At 50.7% G+C, this 27,284-nt stretch overlaps 5 protein-coding genes across 5 annotated transcripts; 2 read left to right on the plus strand and 3 right to left on the minus strand.

The window, feature by feature from the left end:
* Window positions 1-205: 205 nt before the first annotated feature.
* PV10_04113 (uncharacterized protein) lies at window positions 206-2,537 on the minus strand. The gene has a single exon (XM_016368635.1). The coding sequence runs from the start codon at window positions 2,111-2,113 to the stop codon at window positions 458-460; it is 1,656 nt and encodes a 551-aa protein (XP_016224423.1). The 5' UTR covers window positions 2,114-2,537; the 3' UTR covers window positions 206-457.
* Window positions 2,538-9,036: 6,499 nt separating this feature from the next.
* On the plus strand, window positions 9,037-16,239 carry PV10_04114 (uncharacterized protein). The gene is made up of 3 exons (XM_016368636.1): window positions 9,037-9,422; window positions 9,488-15,746; window positions 15,801-16,239. Exons 1-3 carry the CDS (start codon window positions 9,145-9,147, stop codon window positions 15,840-15,842), a joined length of 6,579 nt encoding a protein of 2,192 aa, XP_016224424.1. The 5' UTR covers window positions 9,037-9,144; the 3' UTR covers window positions 15,843-16,239.
* Window positions 16,240-20,282: 4,043 nt separating this feature from the next.
* PV10_04115 (uncharacterized protein) lies at window positions 20,283-22,794 on the plus strand. The gene is made up of 3 exons (XM_016368637.1): window positions 20,283-20,790; window positions 20,996-21,860; window positions 21,968-22,794. The coding sequence occupies exons 1-3, from the start codon at window positions 20,618-20,620 to the stop codon at window positions 22,700-22,702; spliced, it is 1,773 nt and encodes a 590-aa protein (XP_016224425.1). The 5' UTR covers window positions 20,283-20,617; the 3' UTR covers window positions 22,703-22,794.
* A 60-nt stretch (window positions 22,795-22,854) lies between these two features.
* Window positions 22,855-24,475, minus strand: PV10_04116 (uncharacterized protein). The gene has a single exon (XM_016368638.1). The coding sequence runs from the start codon at window positions 24,311-24,313 to the stop codon at window positions 23,645-23,647; it is 669 nt and encodes a 222-aa protein (XP_016224426.1). The 5' UTR covers window positions 24,314-24,475; the 3' UTR covers window positions 22,855-23,644.
* Window positions 24,476-25,403: 928 nt separating this feature from the next.
* PV10_04117 (uncharacterized protein) lies at window positions 25,404-26,901 on the minus strand (the record flags this gene model as incomplete). The annotated part of the gene is made up of 4 exons (XM_016368639.1): window positions 25,404-25,487; window positions 25,538-26,632; window positions 26,682-26,810; window positions 26,863-26,901. 4 exons carry the CDS (start codon window positions 26,899-26,901, stop codon window positions 25,404-25,406), a joined length of 1,347 nt encoding a protein of 448 aa, XP_016224427.1.
* Between the last annotated feature and the right edge of the window lie 383 nt (window positions 26,902-27,284).

Raw genomic sequence — 27,284 nt, forward strand, 5'->3', positions numbered from 1 at the left:
GTTCGAAGTTTCCATATGTTATGTTGTAGCAAGTGAACTTTGGAATTTATACAATAATATATTCCTGTATCCTCACAGACCAATTTACCCCTCCAACATCTCTGAGGCATGACCACGGTTTTAAATTTTCTAGACTATGGAATTGATCGTTTACAAACATTTCCCTCACGTAGCATTCTCGAATAGGAATTTACTGGAAGAGAGATAGGCAAGGTGAACAATTTTTTGACGATATATCACTAGCTAACAAGTTCCATTGCATAAAATCAACGCTTCCAACAGTGGTATCATATGGCGAAGTGAAGGAAATTCCAGAAACCATCAAAAACCCAAAAAAGTCATTAGTTTATGTCCCAGCTTATAGAATGTTGCATGTCTCATGTCCCTCAAACCGACTGCTCTTGTGTAAAGGCTAGTTAGGCAGAGTGTATGTGCTGACACCGTTTGCTATCACCACTTAAAACACCGGAACGGAGTTCTCATCAGTGCCGTCACGGTACCAAGCATGGTGCACTGTCTTGACACTTCCCAATCTCCTCAAGCTCTGGCTTCTGCTGATTGAACCGATGCCAGCGTTCACTTTGTTGACACCGCTTCGGAGACTCTTGAATCGTGTGATTTGAGGCCGTGCATCAGCATCATCAGGACTGAGGAAGTTTCGGTGAGGATCTGCGGTCTTGGGTCGACTAATCACATCGAGACGCTCTTCCTGATTGGCAATGTACTCGCCATTGACGCCCGTCTGAGGACGAGGAAAGTAGCTCTCAGCCTCAATACTCTTTTGAGCAGACGACTTCGGGTTGTCTTTGAGACTAGTCATCTCGAAGCCACCGTCCTCATCAGGTCCGTCCACGAACGAAAAGGGCGTTCCGGGGCGGTTGTCATCTGCAGCCTTGAGCTGAGAGTATTGAGGCCCGTCACGCGAGCTCGAGGACTCATTAGGCATTGCACTGCTGATCATGTTGATCAAGCGTCCGGCACTCTGAGAATCAGACTGTCGGTTGGAGGGGGAGGAAAATTGTTGGCTGGGAAGTGGCGCGTCCGGAGCTACTGGAGCCTTGTCCTTCTCTTTCCTGCTCAAACGTCTCGACAAGGAGCGGACAATTGAATTGTTCCGGAAGGACGAACGGCCACTCTCGTGTCTCCTGGGCTCTGCTCCATGATGATCGACCAATGGGGCTTCATCTCCGTAAACGCTTGCAAATGTGCTTTGGGGGCGGAAAGTCGTCGCAGATGGGGGAATAATGTCAATTTGGGGGTAGAATGAAGTATGTTGCCCGGCATGGTTGGGCTGGATGCTTAATCCTGCGGATTGTAGTCGCATGTTGGTACTGTGTGAAAGTGGAGGGGAATGAGACTGGCCGAGGGAGCCTGGTCGCTTGTGCCGTCCACATTTTGAGCAGCACGGTGCAGGGGATGACGAGGATCCGGCAGTACTTGTCGGGCCTGCTGTGGTAGAAGACGCGAGGGATCGCTGAGATGCCACTCCAGCGGAAGTGTTTCGATTGTGGGATGCAGGTGCCGGAGCCGAGGATTTTCGTTTCCCGCATCCAGTGCAAGGGCCTGTTTGGCCTTCTGAAAGCTTCTTGCCGCAGTGAGTGCACTCGTGTAGGCTGGAAGTTGTAAAGTCACCTCGTCTGGCGGGATCGGAGCCTTGTCGTTTATAACTAGGAGGGAGCGCGCCATCGAACATGTCCTTCGCGACCCTTACTTGTTTGGGTCTCGCCTCCTTGTTAGAGTAAGGAGACCCGTCGAGACGTTGCAAATTGACGGGACTCTTGTTGGCCGATGGTCTCTGAGGAACAGGCGAAGGGGTGAGGGTCTGTGAAGGTTGCCCCATCGAGGTCAAGTCGACGAGGGGAGACACGGGTGAAAAGACTTGAGGCGTTGTGACACTGGAGGATGACGCGCCAGATGCCGTTGGAGGAGGAGTGAAGTTCGGTGAGAAAGGATTTGTCGACGCCAACTCGCTATACGAGCTTGGGCGGATTGGGGTGGCGATCGGCACTGGTAGTTGTGCACTGGGAGGAAGATCTTCGTACGGTACACCAAGTCCGGCAGCCGACGACGCGTTAGAGTATGCAGGAGGGCCGTTCTTTTGCAGTTTCGTCATTGCTGTAACTTTGTAGGAGCAGGAAATAGGAAACGTGTTGATAGGGAGAGTTGAAGGGGAAGTGAAGGAAATGAAAGGAGGTTGGCGGCAAGAACCGAGGACGTGGAAGGAGTGTCGTTGTCGCTATACGGGACTGATGGCGCGGTGGCCCAAGAAAACTTGAACAGATCAGTGAGTGAATGAATGAATAGGTAATGACCTGGGTCCAGTCAAGTGTCATGCACTTTTACAGGCAGCCACTTGGTTGGTTTAGAGGAGAGAATGTGGATAGCAAAAAGATTGCAGAGAGAGATCCCGACTTTTGACAACTGGGGCAGGTATGGGCAACTAAAAGTAGGCAGTTTAGGTACTGAGCCAGTCAGGCCCCTAGGGCATGCAGTGACTTTCGGCTGCCAGCTTTTGAGTGGGAGCAAGCGAACCGGTCCATGGCAGGGGTAAATGGACGCCCAAGAGAGGTTCGTGTCCAATCGAGTGATGCGCAGGCTGCTCTACCACACCTGAATAGGATCTTTAGGCGTGCTTCTAAAACCGGGTGCTTGAAACGTGGCGGAATTTGTCCAAAACCTGCCACACAGCCTGGACCTTAGCGTACTGCTGACCCAGAAGAGTATGCATGCATTATGTCCCCTTTTGATGCTCACTGCTCCGAAGAGCCAGTAGTGAACAATTATGTATGTGCAAATGCGGATGGGTATTGATGCACTGATGCTCACTGCAGGGAGCCTGAGGTCAACATCCCACTTTCTACCATCCACTGTCCACTCGGTTCAAGACACAAGCACGGTCGTGCGACGACACAAGCGAAGTGTCTGGGACGGGTCAGAAGGTCGAACCGGGTGTGATTCGTATAGTATGCTGCTTGATCCTGAATCAGGACTCTTACGAGACGGTTTGGCAATGGTAATCGACTGAGTATTCCATCTGTCTTTCCCCGGTGTCCTTGGGTGTGATTCGGCTGAAAAGTCGAGTTCGTGTTGTTGGGCTGTGAGGCTGGACGGCTGAGCGGCGGCCCTGGTGGTGGTGGTGGTGGCTCTCTGGGCATGGGAATAAAGTGGCAAGCAGCTAGGCGGCGGTGAAGGGCCGAGGGCTCCTCCGGCTTTGGCTAGGTCTCGTTCCAGCCTATGAGAGGGTTAACTAGGTTAGGAATTCAGGGCACTCACTGTAGCTTTGAGCCTTTCAGTGACCTCCCACTGCCTCCCATGGCTCGAGCCTTGAAGGGGGGCGTAGGCGGGTCGTGGGCATGCTGCTCCAAACTTGTCTTGACTATGGAGCCCAAAAATAAGAGAGACCAAAACTCCGCCCGTGCGCCAAGCCTTTGCCAGGCCTCATCGTGACTGCCGTTTGGGTTTTAATGTGTTTCTATATCTGGAAACCACGTTTTCGTTTTCAGATACGGGGCCACAGTAGGGTTTACGAGGCGACGATCTTGATACCATCATACCATACGACCAAACTTCTTTGCCCTTCCAACTTTCATGCCGCAGCTGTCAAAGTCGTGTCGTTCCCGTGTGCGACAGAGCCAACCATCCGGCTCATGCGTTGTCTCATGCGGGGGATGTGGTGTACCTACACCGATGTGTCGTTGTACTCAGAAATCACATCAATTGATCGGTTCGCTTGTCTAGGTCTTACGTTAAGGCAAACAGTACACCAATTAGACTCCCACGCAACTTTTGTACTCATCACGGATGAAGCGTCCTAGGGACACAAGTTTCAACATCTCCTGTCGGGCGTTGCGCAAGCCAAACATGGGCAGATGTGCAGTGGACGAGGGATGGAGGCGAGACCAACGCCATTGTTGAACACTCTTGGAAATAAGCAGGGAACCGAGTTGGCATTGCCGACTGCTATAAACCTGCATTCCGTGTTCAGGGACAGGAAGAAAAAGACCAATTGTGTTAATGCGGATATCCCAACTCCTGGTATCACTCGCGATCATATATGACACAGAATCCGGATCTCCGGCTATCTTCCCCTTGTCGGAGTCAACATGGCATGTTCTGGGTTTCACGGCAGATCTTGACGACATGACTCGTCCCACGGTGCCATCAGGTCCGCCATTGTCGTGAATCATGGTACGCAAGGCTGGCCTGAATCCCTGTGAATAATGCAGAATCCAGTCCCGATAGTCCAATCCATCGACGACCACCCCTACAACATGCTCTCGTGCCTGCTGTGCCTGCATGATACTACCCAAGGCAACAGAACCCTTTTTGCAACCATACGTAATCGTGGTCGAAATGTCGTCAGCTTGCTTAGCCTGATCCAGCTGAATTGTTGCACTTTCTTCCGCATATCCAAGTTTCAAGTTGCATCCTCCTAATCGCAAAACTTGATTCTGATAGTAATCTTAAGGACGTATGATTTCTGCCGTCAATATTCATGTACCACAAATCCTACGTCGAGAGCTGGAGGAGGGAAACTTGCTATTAATAGTCCTTACAAGGATAACATGGTCGTCGCGATTGACTAGAGATATAGAAGATGAGGTAGATATGCGGATCCGAGCCCTTCTGTCCATTGATTGATTGTGCAATGTGGTAATGGCATGTTATCGAGTGAAGATAAGGTCGCTCGAGGCAAACAGACCACAAGAGCATTGACCGAGTTTCGCGTATTTGTCATATACTCCGTAGGTACAGAAGTACAGCATCATCCATGACCGCCTAGACATTCGGCTGGATGGGGAGAGATTGGGATCCTGGTTATGGGTAAGGGTGGCAGTAGCCACCCTGAGAATGTTCGATGATCAACTGCACGAGCACAAGTGATTTAGCTGGGTCACAAGTCAGATAAGCAAGGGGAAGTGTTGAACCAACAGGAAACCCGGTGTGTATGGATTTCAATCTTGCAAGTTGTACCGTGGGATTGAGATATCGCTTGGCTTGATGGCTATTGCGGACAATAGGAGGCTATCCAGTTACAGGGGTTGGTTGCAAGATGGTTTAGCATTGACGCTGCTGCCGAGCCAATGTTTGATCAGCCCTGAATATGGAACCGTTAGTGGGTGCTGCAGAAATTACTCGGTATCGAAGACGCGAAATTAAACCATCAGGGGTGGCCATGCGGTGTGAGAGCAAGCCAGGAAGATCGCAAGGATGATGGCCGGCGCCACAGAGCTCCATATGGAGTAGTGAAAGTTCGCGAGGAGATCGACAACCGATCTACCCATTTTGGGAGCCGCATTTTATCGATAATCCGCATCCCAAGCTTCCAAGCCATGGGTAGGCGAGAATGTTGTTTGTACCTACTGTATGTGCAGTAAAGTACGAATACGCAGGGTGGCATGTGCGGGTGAGGCTTGTAGATGGGGTACGAATGGTTGACTGCTCGTGGTTGACACCCGATGAGGCTCTTGCAAGGTGGAGTTGTCACTTCGCTTCAAAATGACGGCAACCAGCCTGCAAGCCTCTCTTCACTCATAGGAGGACGAGTTCCACCTACAGCATGCACACTTGAGCTTTCTGAGACATTGAACCAAGAGGTTTTGGTAGTTGATCCGTTGGCACCTTGACCTACTCCGTAGTCGTGTAATCCATACTTTGAGATCGTTCATTGGGCTTTCGGATCAAGGCTGCCGGGTGGATGATGCAACGGTGATACAGTCTCAGGCGTCATGAAAGCTTCTTGATTAGTTTGTCACTATAACATCAGCCTGATCATGGCACAGAACAGATGGTCATGCGAGTCAGGAAGAGGAACCGAGTCCCCTGTTGATGGGTGCTGCTTGCCATTCAGGAAAGCACTTGCCTTCCTGAGGACAGGAACACGTATCCATCTGCACAACAGGAAGGAGCGCATTGGGTTCTGAGCAGGTTTCTGGCTGCTCTTGGCAGGTAAAATGGTGAAAGTTGGTAGGTACTCCATACGTACAAGAGGGACTACTGTATCTTGATAGGGGAGCACCTGCCGCTATTATCAAAGTACAGTTATGCACGTGCATTGCGTGAGTGGGCAGGCGAAATGCTTGTCTCACTAAGAAATTAAAAAAAAAAATGATAACATAACGTGACTGACAACAGTGGTGAGCACCTGCACTACCTCTTGTACAAGACTCCCTCGCTATTTTTCTCATACTGCCCGTACACTCTTGCTGACCTGTAGAATACCCATCCTGTAAGGCCATCTACGTGTCATGTCAGCATTCGCAGGTGAATGCAATACTACCCTGTGCATGATCACAGTCAGAGTCATGATGATTGGGAGGATGTTGATGATGACGATGTTCAGGGAACAAGTACCTGTAAAAGCACGGTTTGTATGGTTCGTGCACATGGTATTGGTGATTGATCAGTTTTAGTCCGTAGTCCGAAGGCGGCAGACAGAATGCTTAGTTGAACCTAGGGGCACAGGATGGTCCCAAATATAGAGCAGTGGAGTCAAGTGGAGAGCTAAGGGAGCTAAGGGCTTGCAACTGCGGTCATACTGAGCAGGGGTTGGTATTGACCCCAGTGCCCCCAAAACACCAGAACGGACGTGCAAGTGCGTGGCGTACGTGGGTACCTGGTGGACGCGCTTGAGCCATTGCGGACATGGTTGGCTTGGCGGTGCGTTTGACCCAGCGTGTTCACTCCTGCCCGCACTACCCCTTTCACCCACAGACAGTATCAGACACACTTGCACACTTGCAAGTTGCTTGACGCAAACTCTCCCGCCGTGTAAAATTGGACTGGAAAAGATAAGGATCCACCACTCGCTTGCCATTTCACACAGGGTCAGCCATCGTCAAAAATTAGTTAGCAGGCTCGGAAAAATCCCTAGGGAGGGACCTCCTTATCAAATGCATGCCCCAAGGCAAATAAATCGTGGGCAAGCCTGAAGCCGCCATCAACACCATGTCACCATGCCTTGCCCACCATCTTATGATATCCGTGGACGGAATTGTTGCAGCCACCCTCGCACCACACGTACGGAGCTGTTGCATGTCGAGTTCGTCCGCTTGGAATTTCCGACGCAAGCCTCAACTGTCATAACAAAGGATGATGCCGCCGAGGTCCTAGTAGTCCTGCAGTATGCCAGGCCAGTGCGGTCATCATTTGGCACAAGGCGGACCCCAGATTCACATTCGTTGGTCGTTGGATGGATCTTCTCCTCCAATCTCCTTGCCGCCACCTCTCGAACTTTCTCAGCCTCAGCCGAGGGGGCAGGGATATGATCCCACGAGTAGCGGTAATGTTGCGTAACTCAATAACCGTCATGTCTTTACAAGCTGTATCCTCTTGCGCCCAGTGGGTACCTAGGGAGGGAAAATAGCAGTTTTGGTACCTATCCAAGCAACATCTCTTGTGGGACGTAGGCCTCTTCCTGACTTCTGCTACCTTGGTAAACAATTGTGATTGTGCCACGGACCATGAATCTGGACACACGGGTATTATTGTCTGAAGTGACACACAGGCACGACACGCTTACATAGCGAGTACTGAACAGCATTCGTAAACGGACCAGCCTTCCAGACCTTCGATGAGACATTCCGTCCGACTTCTTTTGCATTGTGACTTTCCCGGAATAATTGTGCCGCGTTGTGCTACCTCCTTAATCCACGGTCTCGACAATCCAACATATCTGCTGCTCCGGCCTCATGGCAACGGGATTCATGAACTCGTGTTTGCACCGTACTGTTACATGCAAGAACCCTGTCCAGAATATCTGGTTGGACACTTCCTCCCGCCTTGTTGTAGATTCTTTTCTCTAGCTGTGAGGAAGCACAATTAGTTTTAGAGTTTGCTCGTATCCTTTGGCAGAGGTTTGAGCTGCGCTGTGACCCAAGGCCCAACCTTACCCGACTTAGGCATTCAGAGGCACCTACTGGACTTAATGATAATAAACTAATAGGCTGTCACTGCCCCTGGGAGTGAGCGTACCGATAATAAGTCACCAAAACATACAGTACAAGCTAGATCTCAGCCTAACAGCGGGCTTGAGTTTCTCACGCGTGCATTGAACCAACCGGGCTAGCTGCCAAGTGGTTAAGTGATCCGGAGCCAGGGTTAGTAGATCATGTCAGCCTATTTTCGGCTAGAGGTTTCTGTTAGTGGACGCAACCCTGTGTTCCGGCTCCTTCAGCCCCGCTGCCACTGCACCTGCGGCAACTGCGACAAGTACGGAGTACTCCAACTTTACGCAGCAAACTCCCCTGTCCCAGTCGATTGTGCAGTTGTCGATTCTCCCAAACAGCAGTTTCAATGCGCTCCCTGCTCCATTCCCCTGCGCTACCAGTTACTCCCACCACCGCTACACCATACCGCTCGTTGGCCTCCCACGCCTCCGCTCCATCCTGTACTCCTGGGTAGGGCCTTCAACCTGGCCCATCAGTAACAGGCGTGTGAACGTTGGCGCTGACAGTTCTGCATCTGTACCTTAGCATCATTCTCCTCCCTTTTGCGGCTGAGCCGACTACAACTTATTTTCATTGCCCAAGCCTCCTACTTTTAGTCTACCCGTCGCCCTATCGTCAGCCCCAGGTCCCAGCCAACCCAGGGTAAGGAAACAGAATACCACGCCCGAGTATCGATCAAACAACCATAACTTGGGACGGGGCTCGGCGGGTGGGCCAGTCCATGCACCTCAGCTCCCGAAACTAGGCCTCCTCCTACCAGGGTCCGTATTGGTATGGCAGTGTAAGATTACAGCCCGAATAGTGATCTGGACATGTCTCATCTGGATCAGCCCCTCTTCATTGCCGCATTCGGGCGCCGAACACTTGCTGGCCTGGCAAAAGGGAGAGCCAGAGACCCTTCACCTCGACGAGTGGATCATCTTGAATGACCGCAACACTCGAGGCCCACGGCCACCAACCCAACAGCTCTCCAGATTTGGTCGCTGGCCATGCTTCTGATTTCCAACGCAGATCTCGTGCATGTTACCGACCCACCAGGGGGCGCTGTCATTCCTGCGGCTTTCCAATCTATTTTCAACTGGTCGACCCTCGCCTCTCCTCCTCCTATATGATACTCGGCCACCCCATTTTTCCCGTGTCCTTCTCTCGTTAAGCAAACGCTCGTCAGAAGCTCGTCGACCTTTCACCAAGCAACATGGCGGAAGTCTACGTCTTCGGCGATCAAACCGCCGACGTGCGGTCCTTCTTCAACAAGGTCTTCTCGCGGAAAGATGATGTCTTGCTACAGTCCTTCCTCGAGAGAGCTGGTGAAGCGGTCCGAACAGAAAACAAATACAGATCCCATCCTTCAAAAGCAGTCCCTAATTTCACCACCATTCAAGAACTCGTCGATCGTTACTTCAAACAAGAGGCCAAAGACGCCGCTATTGAGAGTGCTCTGGTTTGCATTGCTCAATTCACTCATTTTATCGGGTATGTTGACCCCTGAGCCGCCATCACGTGTATAGACATCAACTGACGCGTCTTTCTCACAACAGTGCTTTCGAAGAGAGAGTGCCATCATATATTCAGCCTAATGCAGACGTGAAATTGGTTGGTCTGTGTACTGGCCTCCTCGCCGCCGTCGCTATTGCCTCGGCCGACTCCCTGACCGCCCTCATCCCATTGGCCGTTGAAACTGTCCGAATCGCATTCAGAGCTGGTGCTCATGTCGGCAAGGTTGCACTGCAGATCGAAGGAGACTCGAAATCACAGTCCTGGTCAACAATCGTCGCCGCTGACGAGAAATCTGCCCAAGCAGCTCTCGACCAGTTTCACCAAGAAAAAGGGACATCCCCGACCAACAAACTTTGGATCAGTGCTTCCTCAGCAAGCTCCGTGACCATTAGCGGTCCTCCTTCCACGAAGGTGTCTCTTTTCGAAGATTCTGAATTCTACCGCTCTCACAAGAGCGTCTCTGTACCAATATTCGCCCCTTATCATGCGTCCCATCTGCATTCCTCCTCCGACCTGGAGAAGATTCTTCGCCCACAGACAAAGGCAATCTTCGAGTACGCCACAGCTCGATTCCCAGTCTGCTCCAGTGTTTCCGGCAAGCCTTATACTGGCAAGAACGGCTACGAGCTTCTCCAGGAAGCTTTGAAGGAAGTCATTATCGAGCCCTTCCGATGGGACAGGGTCCTCAAATACACTGCGGCAAGCAAGGCTGCAGAGGCCAAGGTCTTTGCAGTTGGTGTCACAAATCTAGCTAGCAGTGTTGTTTCTGCTCTCAAGGCCTCGATTCCCAAAGTCTCCCTAGAGGATGCTTCCCACTGGTCTGTCGTTGCTCCAGCAGGAACCCAGCACTCGAAGAAAGAAGCAGACATTGCGATTGTCGGCTACTCCGGCCGCTTCCCAGACGCTGCTGATCACGAGCTCTTCTGGCAACTGCTCGAGAAGGGACTGGACGTGCACCGACCCGTTCCAGCGGACAGATTTCCCGTCGACTCTCACGTTGATCCTACATCTAAGAAGAAGAACACCTCCCATACTCCCTTTGGCAACTTCATCGAACGGCCTGGTTTGTTCGATGCCCGCTTCTTCAACATGTCCCCACGAGAAGCCGCTCAGACAGATCCCATGCAACGTCTGGTGTTGGCAACTAGTTACGAAGCCATGGAAATGGGAGGTATCGTGCCTGGCAGAACACCTTCAACCAAGCATGACAGAATCGGTACCTTCTACGGCCAGACCTCTGATGATTGGCGTGAAGTGAACGCCGCCCAGGACATCGACACATACTTCATTTCCGGAGGTGTCAGAGCGTTCGGTCCAGGTCGCATCAATTACTTCTTCAAGTTCAGCGGCCCCAGCTTCTCTGTTGATACCGCCTGTTCCTCAAGTTTTGCTGCCATCAACGTAGCCATCACTTCTCTTCGTGCAGGCGAGTGCGATACCGCATTCACTGGTGGTGCCAATGTTCTTACCAACTCTGACATTTTCTCCGGTTTGAGCAGGGGCCATTTCCTCTCTAGAACCGGGTCTTGCAAAACTTGGGACAATGATGCCGATGGTTACTGCCGTGGTGATGGCGTCTGCACTGTCATCATGAAACGCATGGAAGATGCTGTGGCCGATCGTGACCCAATCCTTGGTGTCATCCGTGGCATCGGTACCAACCATTCAGCAGAGGCCGTATCCATCACCCATCCATGTGCTGAGAATCAGTCGTTTTTGTTCGACAAGGTCCTGAAGGAGTGCAACGTTCACTGCAACAATGTCGACTATGTTGAAATGCACGGGACTGGTACTCAAGCTGGTGACGGTATCGAGATGGAATCCGTGACTTCTGTGTTTGCACCCCGAACTCCACGCAGACGTCCTGATCAGCCCCTGTATGTTGGTGCAGTCAAATCTAACATTGGTCACGGTGAAGCCGTCTCCGGTGTCTGCGCCTTGATCAAGGTGATTCTGATGCTCCAGAAGAGCAAGATCCCCCCTCACACGGGTATCAAGAAGCAAATCAACAAGAATTTTGCTCCAGATTTAAAGGATCGCAATGTGAACATTGCTTTCCAGACCACTCCGTTCCTGCGACCCGCAGGTGGCAAGCGGACAGTCTTCATCAACAACTTCAGTGCTGCTGGCGGCAATACTGCCATGTTGCTGCAAGATGGCCCAGAAGTTCCGACTCAGCCCTCAACCGATGCTCGGTCGACCCAGGTTGTGACAGTGTCGGCAAAGTCTTTGGGTGCATTCAAAAAGACTCTTCAAAAATACGAAGACTATCTCAATACCCATCCCGAGACTGGTTTGGCGGACCTTGCGTACACCTTGACGGCTCGAAGGCAGCACTACAACTACCGAGGTGCTTTCCCCGTTCAAAGCATTGCTCAGCTGCAAGCCTCGCTGAAGACATTCCAAGAGCAGACTCACAACCCAATTCCCCTAGCGACTCCACAGATCGCAATGGCGTTCACGGGACAAGGCTCTCAGTACACTGCCATGGGCAAGAAGCTGTTTGAGACATCGAAGCAATTCCGAGATGATGTCTTGGAGTTTAACGACATTGCTCTTCGACAAGGGCTCCCATCGATCTTGCCATTGATTGATGGTACCGTTGAGGTCCAACACTTGCCTCCAACAGTCGTCCAGCTCGGCATGTGCTGCATTCAGATTGCCCTTACTCGTCTCTGGGCCACATGGGGCATCACACCGAGTGTAGTCATTGGCCATTCCTTGGGTGAATATGCTGCTTTGCAGGCCGCCGGTGTTCTATCCATTGCTGATACCATTTACTTGGTGGGCATGCGAGCACAACTCCTTGAGCGCAAGTGCACCGCAGGAACCCATGCCATGCTTGCAGTTCGATCTCCAGTGGCTGGCTTGCAAGACGTCATTGCCAACAGCAACGGCAAAATTGAGATTGCTTGCATCAACGGCGTTTCAGACACCGTCCTATCTGGCACTATGGGCGATATCGACGTGGTCGCTCAGAAGCTTGCGGATGCTGGTCAGAAGTGCACCAAGCTCAAGCTTCCTTTTGCTTTCCACTCATCACAAGTTGATCCAATCTTGTCCGAGTTCGAAAAGCTGGCTTCGTCGATCAAGTATCACCCTCCAAGAGTACCCGTCATTTCACCCCTGTTGAGCGATGTCGTCAGCGTTGGAGGAGTCTTTGACGCATTCTACCTCAGCCGCCACTGTCGCAAGACTGTCGACTTTGTCGGGGGTCTTTCCGCCGGCATGTCTACTGCCACAATCAGCGACACTTCACTCTGGCTCGAGGTTGGTGGTCACCCGCTCTGTGCTAGCATGATCAAGTCTTGCCTGTCAGCCCCGACACTTCCTACTATGCGCCGTGATGAAGACCCCTGGAAGATCATCTCTACTTCCCTCGCAGGGTTGTACACTGCTGGCAAGGCCATCAACTGGGATGCCTTCCACAAGGAGAACGAGACGCTTCGTGTGTTGAACGAATTGCCATGCTATGGATTCGATGAGAAGAACTACTGGCTACAGTATAGTGGAGACTGGCTTCTCTACAAGGGAGATTACCCCAAGGTTGCTGCACCTGCTCAGATTACTGCCGCTCCTACTGCATCCTCCCAGCCAAGGAAGTATCTGTCCACTGCTGTTCAAGGAATCGTTTCCGAGAAGATCAAGGGCAATACTCTAACCATTGTTGCGGAGTCTGATTTCGCTCACCCCAAGCTGTTCCCGGTCATTGCTGGCCATCTGATCAATGGCAATGGCATGTGCCCATCGACTCTTTACGCTGATATCGCACTCACCCTGGTTGACTATGGTGTCAACATCCTGAAACCTGGTCACAAGGTCCACGCCAACATCGGATCCATGGAAAACCCCAACGTACTGCTCTTGAAGAACCCTAAGGTGCCTGAGAGTCAAATCTTCACCATCAACATGAAGATTGATCTCGATGCCAACAAGGCTGATTTCCGCATCTACACCGTCAATGGCAAGAAGGAAATCACTCATGCCCAGAGTGTCTTGACGTTCGAAGATCCCAACGTGTGGAAGGCAGAATGGGCAAAGACATCCTACCTCATTCAATCGCGAATTGACCTTCTCAAGCACAAGATGGAGAACGGGGAAGCCGACAAAGTCAGCAACAAGATGGCGTACAAGCTGTTCTCAGCCCTGGTCGACTATTCAGAGACATACAGAGGTATGCAAAGTGTCGTTTTTGATGGGCCAGAATTTGAGGCTACAAGCAACATCCGGTTCAAGGCCAGCCCCAATGATGGCGACTTCTTTTTCAACCCATACTTGATCGACAGTGCTTGCCATCTGTCCGGATTCACAGTCAACGCAACCGTCAATCCTCAAGACGAGTGCTACATCAGCCATGGCTGGAGCAATCTCCGATTCTTGGAACCATTGAAGTATGACAAGCCTTATCATGCATATGTCAAGATGCAGCCTGTTCCTGGCGGCAAAATGAGACAAGGCGATGTCTACATCTTCAACGAGAATAAGGAAGTGGTTGGTGTCGGTGGTGGCATTCGCTTCCAGTGCATTCCTCGCAAATTGATGAGTGTGCTTGTGCCTGCACCCAAATCATCTGGCGCCGTCACCAACGGTACTTCGGCACCAGCTGCCGCGAAAGCCGTGAGCCCAGTCTCAGCTCCAGTTGCTCATGCTCCCACCCCAGTCGCTGCTCCAGCACCAAAGGCGCCGAAAGCGAAGAAGCCTGCCAAAGCCCCCAAGGTCAAGGCACCTTCTCCACCGAAGGCTTCAAGTGGTAGCTTGGTCACCAAAGCCTTCGATATCATCGCCAAGGAAATCGATGTTGACCAGTCCGAGCTCAACGACGACATCCAATGGGCTGACATGGGTGTGGACAGTCTGATGTCTCTGACTATTTCCGGCAAGTTCCGAGAGGATCTTGATCTTGAAGTGGAGAGCACACTTTTCACTGACTACGCATCTGTGGGCGAGCTTCGCAAACACCTGGGTGGTCTTTCGCCAGCGGACGTTGGCGGTGGTGATGCCAGCTCTGTCGAATCCACTGATTCCGACTCGGAAAGTGACGAGGAGTCTGTGGAATCTGGAATCACGACACCAGAGACTGAGGATTTCCCTGTCAAGTCTCAGCAATCCAAGTCTGCGGCAGTTGAAGCCATCGCACAAGCTCCTAGCGCGGGTGCCCCTGCTGGGGATATGATCGAGACCATTCGAGTGGTTATTGCCCAAGAAATGGACATGGATCTAGAAGAGATCACTGACACGACCGATCTCAGCAACTTGGGAATGGATTCCTTGATGGCCTTGACTGTGCTCGGCAAGCTTCGCGAGGAGCACGAAATTGACCTCGATCCCACGATCCTTGCAGACAATCCATCTCTGGGACATTTGCGAACTGCTCTGGGCCTGGACAAGCCAAAGCCCAAGGCTGCCCCTGCGCCTGCTCCGGTGGCTGCTCCTGCTGCTGCGCCAGCACCAAAGGCCGCGGCGCCAACCACATTCGTGGCTCAAACGACAGTGGCTCCTGCAGCCCCCCCTGTTCAGGTGGTGGTACAAATGCCTCCTGCTACATCCGTCCTTCTCCAAGGCAACCCCAAGACGGCCACCAAGAACCTTTTCCTCTTCCCTGACGGATCTGGATCAGCGACATCGTATGTTTCCATTCCTGCCATTGACAGCAGAAACTTGGCTGTGTATGGACTGAACTGCCCCTTCATGAAGGACCCTACGAGCTACACATGTGGCATCGAAGGGGTGTCCAAGCTCTACCTTGAAGAGGTGATGCGTCGACAGCCAATTGGACCCTATGTCTTGGGCGGTTGGTCTGCTGGTGGTGTGGTGGCATACGAGGTGACGAGACAATTGAGCGATCTTGCCAAGATCTACCCCGACAAGAACTACTACGTCGAGAAGTTGGTATTGATCGACTCTCCATGCCCGATCAGACTGGAGCCCCTGCCAGCTCGCCTTCATCACTTTTTCGATGAGATAGGATTGTTGGGAACTGGAACAGGCAAGACACCCAACTGGCTTCTGCCCCATTTCGAGTACAGCATCAAGGCATTGACTGCCTACCGACCAGAGCTCAAGTCAACACACGATTTCAAGGCACCACCAACGCTCCTGATCTGGGCGACGGACGGTGTGTGCGGAGGGCCCAATGACCCACGACCACCCCCACAAGCGGATGATCCAAAGAGCATGAAATGGCTGTTGGAGAACCGCACCGACTTTGGACCCAATGGTTGGGACAAACTCTTGAGCCCTGAGGTGTGCAAGATGGTAACCATCAAGGGCAATCACTTTACAATGATGAAGCCTCCAGTGGTAAGTTTCTTCCTCGAGATGATTGATGAGCACGTTCTAACATGACTACTACAGGCCAAGGGCGTTGGACAATACATCCGAGAAGCTCTTTTGTGAAGGGCGACAACGAGTGAGCAAGATTTGTGAATAGAGGGCATGGAAACAATTGGGTTATAGAGGTGCTTGAATTGGTGAAGAGTCGCGAGTCAACCCCTTGGTATATATGTGACAAGGGGGTTTGAAGCGGTTTCTTTCGAGTTTGCTGGGCATTTTCAAAGCGTTTTGTGACTAGATGCGTTTGGACGGGGACCTCGTGGCGAGTCTCCTACAAATTGTACTACTGTTACTCGGTGGGATGGGGGCGTTTTGCGTGGCCTTGAAGTAACCAAGGTTCGCGCATCAAAGATTGAGACGGTTCTTGCAGGCGACGAGGGATGTCTATTGGCACCCAACCTCTTGAATGTTATTGATAGCTATCATTTCCACATTTGTACGAATCCATTGTTTGAAGATATGCTTACGCTTGTACATGCTTGCATCAGTGAGGGAATCTGAGGTGTGGTCAAGCCGTGGACTAATGCATGGGACGGATGATCGTGATGATTCAAGTTGGGACCAGAAATAGAAATCGATATCGATAGATGCCGATTGCAGATCTATCAGACGCGACAAGGATGTACTGGCAAGCCTGGTAATTTTTGGAGATGGATGAATGGACGGATAATGAAGTCATGAGGTATGTACTACGGACTTTGGTCGTCTGCATGTCTCACTTCACCGTTAGTATCTGGACTGAGTGCCAGGGACCAGATAAGATATTGAGAGGCACTGGATGCACCAGTAGTAGTAGTAGGTAAGGGGATCCTTGGAATGGTGATGCATCGTGCATCGTGCATCGTGCATATGATCCCATGCAGTCGGGAATGCAGTAACAGTACGGAGTATATGATAGAGCAGGGCATCGGCATCGCATCGCTTCGCATCGATTGTTTGATGGGATGGGTCCATCTAAGGAGGGGACGTCATTTTTTTAGAGTGAATGGGGGACTTTGTAAAGGGAAAAGGGAGAGCTGCTCTTCGTAGTTGGATCGATATGGGTACATGTGTCCCCTATAGTGGGTAGGAAATGCACCTAGAGAACAAGTGCAATCTCGAGCCCACGGGTACCCAATGCGCCTAACAAAACCTACCGCTCGGCCTAGGATCGCAGGGAGTTGGCTCCTTCACGGGCCTCAATTATAACACCACACAAAACCATATTGAGTGTACGGAGTATTGTGTATTCCCTAATCTCGCAACGCGATGCATGACATGTCTTGGTTTGTTATTGTTGAAGGCCCCTGCGTTGTAAGTTAGTGCGATTTGACTGTGTACAGTACTCCGTAGGTACTACTCCGTAGGTGAACTGTGTACATATTTACAGACGTCAGTCAAGTCTAGGTACCTCCGTAGTCGGTCACTGGCAAATCTAATTAATTGGGCAAATTTACACGCGTAAACTATTGACGGGTAGTGACAGATTTCAAGGACGGTAAGTAATCTTTACATCACCTGAGCGGAGGGACCTCAGGGAGTTCACGTACCTAATTCTTGGTGTTTGGGTTTGAAGTGCTGGGTGGATTAGGTACGTACCTAGTACTGTACGCCCGTAATTATACTCTTAACTAAGGAGTAAGTAAAGGTAGCACGAGCCATCTCTGTCTCGACAGAGATAAACTCGACTTTCTTCCACCAATTGTTTATTGACTTGTGTTTATTGTTTACCGGCTAGATTTCCTCGTTGTTGTCAGCAACGTCCATGTAATCAATCTACTCGTCTTGACATCAATTCAGTACGGAGGTACTCATGCATGGCGTTCTCTAGGTTCTCTAGACTCTCAATCCATTCTGTGTCCCCCCCCCCTTTCTCGGACCAACTCGTGGCCTAGATCACAATATACGCTTGATACAGGCATGTGTCATTAGGTGTCATAGAAGTCTTGCAACCTGACGGTATTGAACTGATTCTTTCGGTCACGTATTAAAGAAACAGCTACCAGAGAACCTTATCGGGAAGTGGACGTAATGTACTACTTTGGTGTTTGAACGGTGACGAGGTAATAGGGTGGTTTTCGTGGATGCGTTGTCGAGAATTACAGTGGTTAGGATCCATGTCTTCATGATCACGACACCAAAAGATTAAATACATTATGTACCTTGTACCTATAACTCAATCACACATATACCAAACCACCTCAGTGACCCAACCCATGGTTACCAATGTCCATCTATCCTCCATATCATGCTGTCCCCCATTCCGTCAATTGTGGTGTGCCCTCTGACGGCGGCTGACTGAACCTCGTCTGGACAAAGACCTTTTGCAATCCCATTTCTCTTGCATCGAATCTCTTGTACAGCTCTTCCATCTCCTCGAGCTTGACACGATGAGAGATCATATGTCGGGCATCCAGGGACCCATCTTGAAGCTTCTTCAACAAATCCTCCCAGTATAAATGTACCGGTGCTTGTCCATTACCAATCAATCGAATGCCTCGTTCCATCAAGCCGCCAATGTTGAAGTGATTGGTGAATCCCACATACACTCCTGTGACGCCACAGCGGCCGAAGCTCTTGACGCTGGTGATCATTTCGTTCAAGATCTCGGATGTGTCTGTCTCGGCACCGAGTAGGATCTCAAAATAATGTGCCCATCCTTTGGCGTACTCGCCAGCGGCGCATTCCAATGCCACGTCTGGTCCGCCATGCTCCATTTTCTTGAGTGTTGATGTGATGCTCTCTCCTTTGGCGAGGTCGGAGAAGTTGATCGTCTCCACCTTAGGCAGTTTCGACTTGACGTAGTCGAGTCTCCATGCGGCTGGTCCGCCATCGATCATAATGACCCGACTCGCACCGTTCATGAAGCTCATATCGGCACACATTTGTCCGATTGGACCCGCTCCCCAGATGGCGACCACGTCTCCCTTCTTGACTCCCGTGTCGACAACACAGTTCCAACTGGTGCTCAGCACGTCGCTCAGGTACAAAGCTTGTTCGTCAGGTACCTTGTCGGGGATCTTGAGAAGATTGACATCCCCGTATGCCACACGAACAAATTCGGCTTGGCCTCCGGCGTAGCCGCCCGTAAAGTGTGAATATCCCAACATACCCGCGGTTCGTCCTCCATACATGATATTCTCGATCGTGTTGTCATTGGTCCTTTCACACTGACTGCTCAGCTTCTTCTGACAATACATACAGCTGCCGCAAGCAATCTGGAAACTGCAGACAACACGATCGCCCGGCTTGACCTTTGAAACACTCGGTCCAACATTGTCGACCACACCGCAGAACTCATGTCCTAGAATATCTCCCTTTTGCAACTCCACTACCGCACCGTGGTACAGGTGAAGATCCGACCCGCAGATGGTCGAGCCCGTCACTTTGACAATCACATCTGTATCCTCGACGCGACCGGGCTTGAAGGTCTCGACGACTTTGACATCATTTTTGCCATTCCATACCAAAGCCTTCATTTTCTCTCCTGACGGATCGGCATATTTCGAAGGATCTTTGGCCGGATTGCTCAGGTTCTGTTCCGTAGTAGCATCGCCAGTATGTCCAATTGCCTGTTCAACTTTTGCGGCGGCTTGAGAGAGAGCCATTGTGTGAGTAATCGAAGAGGTATTAACTCGGGATACCTATCTAGATTGAAAGGAGAAAATGAGGAAAGTTAAGGGATTGACTACTTTGCGAAGCTGTTCCCTGCGATAAGTGTGATCTAAGTATCTACTCAGAACTCACCTGTGATTTGAGCGTCGTTATATCACGCGTGGGAATTCGGTCACATTGATGCAATGATGGCCAATGCCGCAGAGACCATGTTTTCATCATGACATCACAATTCACGACAGTGAGGTAACATCATCAGTTTTGCGGTTATTGCACCGGAGATGAGGTCCGAGATGCAATTGCCGAACTTTTGATCTTCGTGACATTCAGTGGTTTTGGCGAGTCATGCATGGATGTTACTACAGGAAGACATTGCCGGCGGCGGGGAGATAGAGGCATGTTTTCGAACCTGGATTGTCGCCACTCGAGATGGTCGTTGTTCTGGTGAGACGTTGCACAGCATGCTCACGTAATGTGACATATCACGTGGCTGGGCGATGTGAATACCCGAATCCCCGAATGTCCGATTACTGCAGAACATAAGGACTTCTTCGATCAAACAATTCTCCCCACCGTCTGATGGCAGATGATTTGATATATTGGGTAGTTTTCATAGATCTTTAGACGCTGGGAACTGGAAATATAAAAACTATGCATCCAACCTGTCCCGCACCTCGTCACCGAGTATTAATCATGGATGACTACGCAGTACACAACTCCCTTGCGTATGTTGATCGTGTACTCCGCTGTGACCCCATAATACGTCGATTTCGGATTCCCAGCATTTTCATATCAGGTATGAGTACTCCGCTGTACCCCCACAATATCTCGGTTTCGGATTCCCATCATTTTCACATCAGGTACACGTACTCCGTAATCCGTAATCTGAAACGAAGATCACCGCAGGGCCAACTTCAACCTCCAAGCCCAAATCCTTCCACTCACTTCTCGCCAATCACTCTAATCACTCTAATCATATGTATGTCAGGCCTCCAATCAACTTTTATAGACGACCACCTATTTTCTAGGGGTCTCAGAGCCACGTCTTTTCAGCCTATATTGAGAAGTAATCAAAAAGCTGACACCACCCGCCCATACAATCTTCCACTTTGTTTAAGATTCCCTTCCTTTGCTCGCCTCTGTCTAGACAGACAGTAAACGTTCTATCAGGCATGAGAGGTTGAAACCCAACTTCTCCCCGCCTTGTTCTCCGGCGACTTTAGTGCCAGCCTTCAGCAGTCAAGATGGCTAGCCTGCATCTCACGCCCTTTCTCGTCCAGCATCCTTTTGCGACAGCTGCTCTAGTCCTCGTCTTCATATGCCTCTCGACCAGACTGATAACTGAGCTGAATTACCGCTCAACTTTGTCCAAGATCAGGAGTTCTTCAGGGGCAACTGTTCCGGTCCCTATATTGCCGTAAGTTTGACCTTGACTTCTTAACCTTGTTGGTCAGCGAAATATGCGCTCCTTATTTGGTATGCTGTCGCCCCATGCCCAAAAAGGCAATATATATGCATTGACATTGGCCTCACTTTTGATTCCTTGCTTGCTTGACAGAATCAGGTCGCATGACTTCAATCACATGCCAAAAATGCTGACGAATGCCCTTCTCCCCCTTTAGCTACTGGATACCATGGCTAGGTCATGGAATTTCGTTTGCAATTGGCGGTCCTCTCTGGATTGAGAGCTTTGCTCGAAACCTCGATCCAGCATCATCCACCTTTGCCTTGTGGATGGCGGGTTCCAAGCACAACATTCTTACATCCCCCAGCTCGGCAAAGCAAACCCTTCTCGACAGGAATGCTCCACTCACCATGGAACCATTTGTCTTTCACATCATGAAACACTTTTGGGACGACCGTGGTGGTTTGAAGAAGATGGACCAGACCGCTCTCTGGGGTGACGTCCATAAAGCCCTGACTATCATGGTCAGAGAAAGCTTTGTCACGGTGGCGATCCGTGGTGCCGTAGAAGGTGTCCAGACCAAAACCTGGAATCTCGTTTCTGGTGCACACAGCTACATCGACCAATCGGTCTGGGAGAGATCCGGCAAGGTGGAGGTCATCTCTGCCGGGGACAGCACTGGCACGAATCCATTCATTGCTGAAGCCAGTCTTCACCCTTTACTTCGCGAATTTGTCGGCGACATCGCTACCAGAGTCTTCATGGGCAACCAATTTGCCGAAAACAATCCAAACATATTGCCTGACTTGTGGAAAACGGACGGTCACTTCAATTTATTCATCGCTGCCATCCCCACTTGGCTCCCTGGCATGAGAGGCGCCACTGCGGCACGTGAACGGATCGTCGATGCCGTCCAAGAGCACCATGAGGCTCTCGGAAGATACCTCGACGGTCAAGATCCTGGTCCCAACTACTCAGACATGTCCGACGTGTCTTCAGTAATCGTTAATCGCTATATTGAGTTTCGCAAAGGAGGTGCTGATCCACGCACCTTTGCAACAGGCGATGCTGCAATCTTTTGGGTAAGCAAATATCCTTGACACTTCCGCCCAGCGCCTCCCAAATCCTCCACGCTGTGACCCCTGCCCATGACCATATCCATTTCCGCTAACCGAAGAATCTGTTCCAGGCCATGAATGTCAATGCCAACCAGGTCATTTTCTGGCTAGTTTGGTACATATACTCAACACCGGGCCTTCTCTCCGATATCCGGCGAGAAGTGAGTCGTTATGTCAAATTCGTCCCTCCACCATCCAACGGCCTTCCCATCACCGAGGCACCCCGCCTATCCATCGACATTGACAGCCTATGGCAAAAATGCCCACTCCTCAAATCAGCCTTCTTCGAGACCATGCGCATTGAAGCCGCAGCCGTAAGCTACAAGCAGATCGAAGCCGATTTTGTCGTGTCCGAAAGCGAGGAAGATGCGAGAATTTTGGGAAAAGCGCACGCCGACAGTTACGTCCTAGGCAAGGACGAATACCTCTGCATTCCACACAATGTCCACCAGAATGACGGACGATATTGGCCTAACCCTGAGCGATTCGATCCACGACGGTTTTGGACAAAGACGGACCAAGATGGCAAACCCGTCGCGGTCGATATGGATGACGACTCTTATTCCGCCATCAGAGTCGACTATGGCACGATGAAGGTATGGGGTGGCGGTAAGCAGTCATGCAAAGGAAAGACCTTTGCCGAGCGAGAGGTCGTCCTTTTTGCTGCCGCTATCGTCTCTCAGTGGGATATAACGCCTGTTGACAACGGCGGCAAATGGGTGCATCCTGGCCGCATCGTCAGCGCGGGTACCGGTAGTCCGAAACAGGAGGTCAAGGTGCGCATGTCGAGGAGAGAAGCGTGGTGAAGCATAGAGACCTTTTTGCCTACAAGGGATCATGCTGTACCTTTCTGGATAAATATAATTGAGCGCTCTAAAATACCTAGGTACAATACTATGACTTTTGCAGTCGTTATGTTGTTACGTGAGCAGACTACGCCTGTCAAATCCACGTCCATGAAATATCTATTGTTCACCTATTGTTCGCCTAATCTACTTCGGATACTGTCGTTTCCAACTGTCGCCGCAGCTGCAGTGGTTTTCCCTGTCCAAGTCCACGGCCGATCTGACTCTGACGTAGAGAGAAAAAGGACAGGTGCCTTTCAATTAGCATAAGCTAAACCTCCTATTCTATCGCGGGACGATTGCCACCCTTGATGCATGCTCATTGCAGAGTGTAGACTCAAGAGCCATTGGCGGTTCAGCCGGCGACCCCGAACAGGCCGTCACTAGTCGCAGGGCAAGGCCTGACTCCCGACCACGTTCGACATTTGCGACATACAGTGCCTATGGTCTGCGGGAACCACAAGAGTCCTTTTAGACTCGACTCCACTACCACATCTTCTCGCTCCGAACCTTGTTCTGTCACTCGGCGCGAGCTATTTCGGGCTTGGTATCGGAGATTTGGCGAGATTCGACACCACGATCATGGGTAGATGGCTAACCTCAGCTCAGACTAATGTGGCTGCGATCCAGTATTCGGCAGTATTCGGCGAAGCCTGTTGACTTCGCCGTTGGATCGACCGATCAGTCTACCGTTGGGACAGGATGATTTGTTTGTTGAGTCACCAACCCCGGTGGCCTTGGTAAAGGAGGCTTTCTGGACATGTTTGGGTGACTTTGACCCGTAAACACAGCCCACTGCGTGGATGCATACATTGATTGACTCCTGCAGCTGTGTGCGAAAAGGTCGATCCATGAACACAGCCCAGGGGATGATCTTCCAGTCGAGAACCCATTTCATCATCATCATGTCTGCTGCTTGTCGGCGGCGGTGTCAATCGTTTCTGATTCTCCATCCTCTTCCTCGGCCAGATCATCTCCCTCTCTTTCACCAGCTGACCCTTCCCCAGCACCTCCACCAATACCCTTTTCCAGCCCGTCACAATTCTTCAACATCCACTCCGCGCATTTATCCGCACCCTCTCTTGCACTGAACTCAGCTTCGACGACGGCATCTCTCCCTGCAGCATTAACAATCGTCGGGTCCGCGCCATGCTGGACCAGTAAACGGACAACTTCAAGATGACCATTCACAGCGGCCCAGTGTAACGGGGTGTTTCCACTGACGTTCTGATGATTGACTAGTTGAGGAGCTGATTTGTCGACTGGAGGTTGAGTTTCTGTCGAGGTAGACTCACCAGTAGGCTGCGTCTCCACCACAAGTAGCGAAAGGAGATATTTCACAGCCTCGAGATTGCCGTTGGCTGCTGGATAGTGTAGTAGCGAGGCCTGTGACCCCAGTCCATCGGCGTCAATGTCGATCGCCGATGCCAGTATCACTGACGCAGGAGATTTATGATTTGTGCTCACTGCCTCTATCGTCTCTTTTAATGACTCCACGTCCCCTGTACGTGAGAAATAGATCAGGTCCTCCAGTTCCTCTGGCGTGGGTGTAGGGAGAGTTGCGGTCGGCATGATGATTGCGCTGGGCTGTGGTTTTGTATGTAGTCGTGGGTGCGTGGGCTAGGATTCGATTCAGAGGAGTTAAGACTCGTTTACTCTCTTCCTCATAGATATCTCGTCACTGTCCTAGCCTATCAGGTTATTATTGTGCTTGGGAGATGATCGTGGTGCGAGAGATCTCGAGTTTTTGAGGCTTCGAATCTGTGAATCTTTTTTTCTGGCGTTGGACTTCAAGATTGACGTCATTTGAAATTGGAATACCACGTCACGTGCAATCAGTATCACCAACGTGCCAACTTTGCATTTCAGGATGTTATGATTACTGTTAGGGAAACACGCCGTTACTCATTCTTCAAGGAAACTAGTGGGACACAAAGGAGCAACGTTCCCATTGCCACGATCAAAACAAGGAAGTGTCGCCATTCACCAAATCGGCCCCGGTACTTGACTATATCACTGGGCAGATATGGGACGTGGACATGGGATTCCTCCATCCGAATATAATCCTGGGATGTGGACAAGCTCTGCGTCGGTATCGCATCTCGTGCATGGCGATCGCAAACTACACCAATTGTTTGCATCTCATAGTGGGTGATCCTAGCTTAGAGTAATGGGTAGTGGATGATCTCTGTTCAGGACCCATGTGTGTTTGTGCATCATGGTCATGGGTTTTTGGCATTCCTATAGTGTGGTTTCTTCCCTATCAGCAACCTCATTGATGGTCCAGAATGACTCTCCCGGGGCTGCATGACATCTATATTGATCCACAAAAGTGGCCGGACATGCGTGATGGGAGGTCAAAGAGCCAGTACTTGGGAGAGGGACTAAAGGGACGAGTTTTGTCTCCATTGAGTTCCGGAGGGAGCAATTTGATCCAGGCCTGATCACTGATGTGTCGGCCTAGCACCTTGATGACAGATTTGGGATTCCTCATTCGAGTGTGGTTGCAAAGGATGACAATTGTCATGTCTGTCAAGAGAATGGCAGCAACTGACGCGAGTATTCCAAACGGAACGTTGATCAGTTAGCCCATGGATGGAGGAGAGGGTCTTCCACAAAATGGTAGATGTAATGGGTCGACACCTGGAGTGACATTCAATCCTCAGGTCTGCACATCTGGAAGACGTACAGCAATATCACCTGACTGAGTGATATATCTGACCCAGGGCAAAGAAGGGTATTGCAGCTGGTAATGTTAGTAAAGACGTGGCTTGATGAAAGGCACCAGACACTTACCTTGGGCTCAATAATCTTCAAGTACCGGACCTGAATGCCACTGGTGGTGAAATAGGGGATTTCGAACTTGACGTTAATGGGCCTCTTAGCCTTGCCTTCGCCTGCAATGCCACCCATGCTGCCTCCGAAGCCTCCTGTCATGCCGCCACCTCTCTCGTCATCGCCTTTAACACTTGGAAGCCCCAATTCCGCTCGCATCAGAAATTCTTTTGCGCCGCCAAATTGTTTGATCTTCCACACGATTGCAGATTTTTCCGGAGCGTAGTGCACCGATCCAATATTGGTCCGGAATCTTGGGCTGTCTGCATCGTCGGGGACTGGAATGATAATCTCGACGTTGTTCGCGGTTGACCTCCGTTTGAATTGTGCTTTTGCTTTGAGCATGTATTCGACGCGTGATCCTGAATGATTCTCGACGACTGCTTCCACCCAGATCAACGGCTTGACCGCCGTGTTTAGTCGGTAGCTCATCAGCTCAAATTCGCCATCAGGTGGGATGAAGCTTATCGTTCGATCGTTTTCAAACCTCGACAATCTAACGCACTGGTGGAATTTGACGTCCTCCATCTCCACTGCCTTGCCGCGTGTAGCCCTGCCGGTAGTTTCAAACATAACCTTGTCGTTCAGCCCCAGGCGCAGTTCAGGCATGCCAGACAAATAGCATTTCATTTTGATCGCACCCAAGATCTCCGAACGTAGGACGTTGCCGGTAGATGAGACGAGAAGGTTGAGTGACTCGACAACGTCCAGGAAGACCTCGTTCTTTCGATATCTGATACCCTCACTTCTCCACGAGACAGCATTGGTGACAGCAATAGGCGGTCGGGCTTGGACTTCAAGTTTATGGGATTCTTGCGTGATGTATTCCTGCAAGATTTTCGACTCGGTTGTCTGGGGGTAGCCAAAATCCATCATTTCGTCTAATAGCTCGTATATGATGACAAAGTTGTCTCGTATTGACTCTTCCTCCAACTCTTTGAAATACTCGGTGAACACCTCGACGATTTTGTGGAGGAAAAGGAGGATTTCTGCGGCATTGGTATTGCGTTTGGTAAGGGCGAGGAGGTACAGATTGCTATGTCGGATATATAGGTACTGCAGCCCAGTCAGTCATGATGACAGCCAATCTCTGGACCTCACTCACATTGATACCCTCGTCAGAGAAACAGGGAGGGACTGCGGAGGACTCTTCTTCGGCTTCTGAAAGTAGGATAGGGAATTTCTCCACTGCGGACATGGGAATGTCACCTCGATAGTTGCGGGCAAGAAGGGTCTTTGAGAGATGTCAGTATTTGAAACAAGACATCATTGCGGTGACTGCATACCTTGCCCTTGAGATCGAGGAAAAACAAAGCGGAAGCCATGATAGAAGGGGGGGATCAGTTCGAGGGGCGATCACTCAGGGAGGAGGGGGTGGGACGAGTTTGTTCCTCAGGACACTTTGAATATGCACGGTTTCTTCAGATTTGGTCGTGTGCAGAGGTGTAATTGTTGATTTTTACGGCAGCCATATGGTGAATTGTCAACGCTCAGATCTGGTATTCTTTTGTGTGGGTGGTGGATGCCTGTAGACAGGTGGAATTGAAGGAAGGAGCGCAACATGGCCACTTCGGTGACTGCCTTCCATCATTGTCCGCCGCATGCTGATGCCAAGCTTTAGACTAGCGCGCAATTGAAATGTTCCAGCCAGAATTCCCAAATGTCTTCCCTTCTTTCTTTTCTCCTACATCCGCGTCCAAAAGACAGT

This window comes from Exophiala mesophila, assembly GCF_000836275.1.
Source record: "Exophiala mesophila strain CBS 40295 unplaced genomic scaffold supercont1.3, whole genome shotgun sequence".
In the NCBI taxonomy this organism is placed as follows: domain Eukaryota; kingdom Fungi; phylum Ascomycota; class Eurotiomycetes; order Chaetothyriales; family Herpotrichiellaceae; genus Exophiala; species Exophiala mesophila.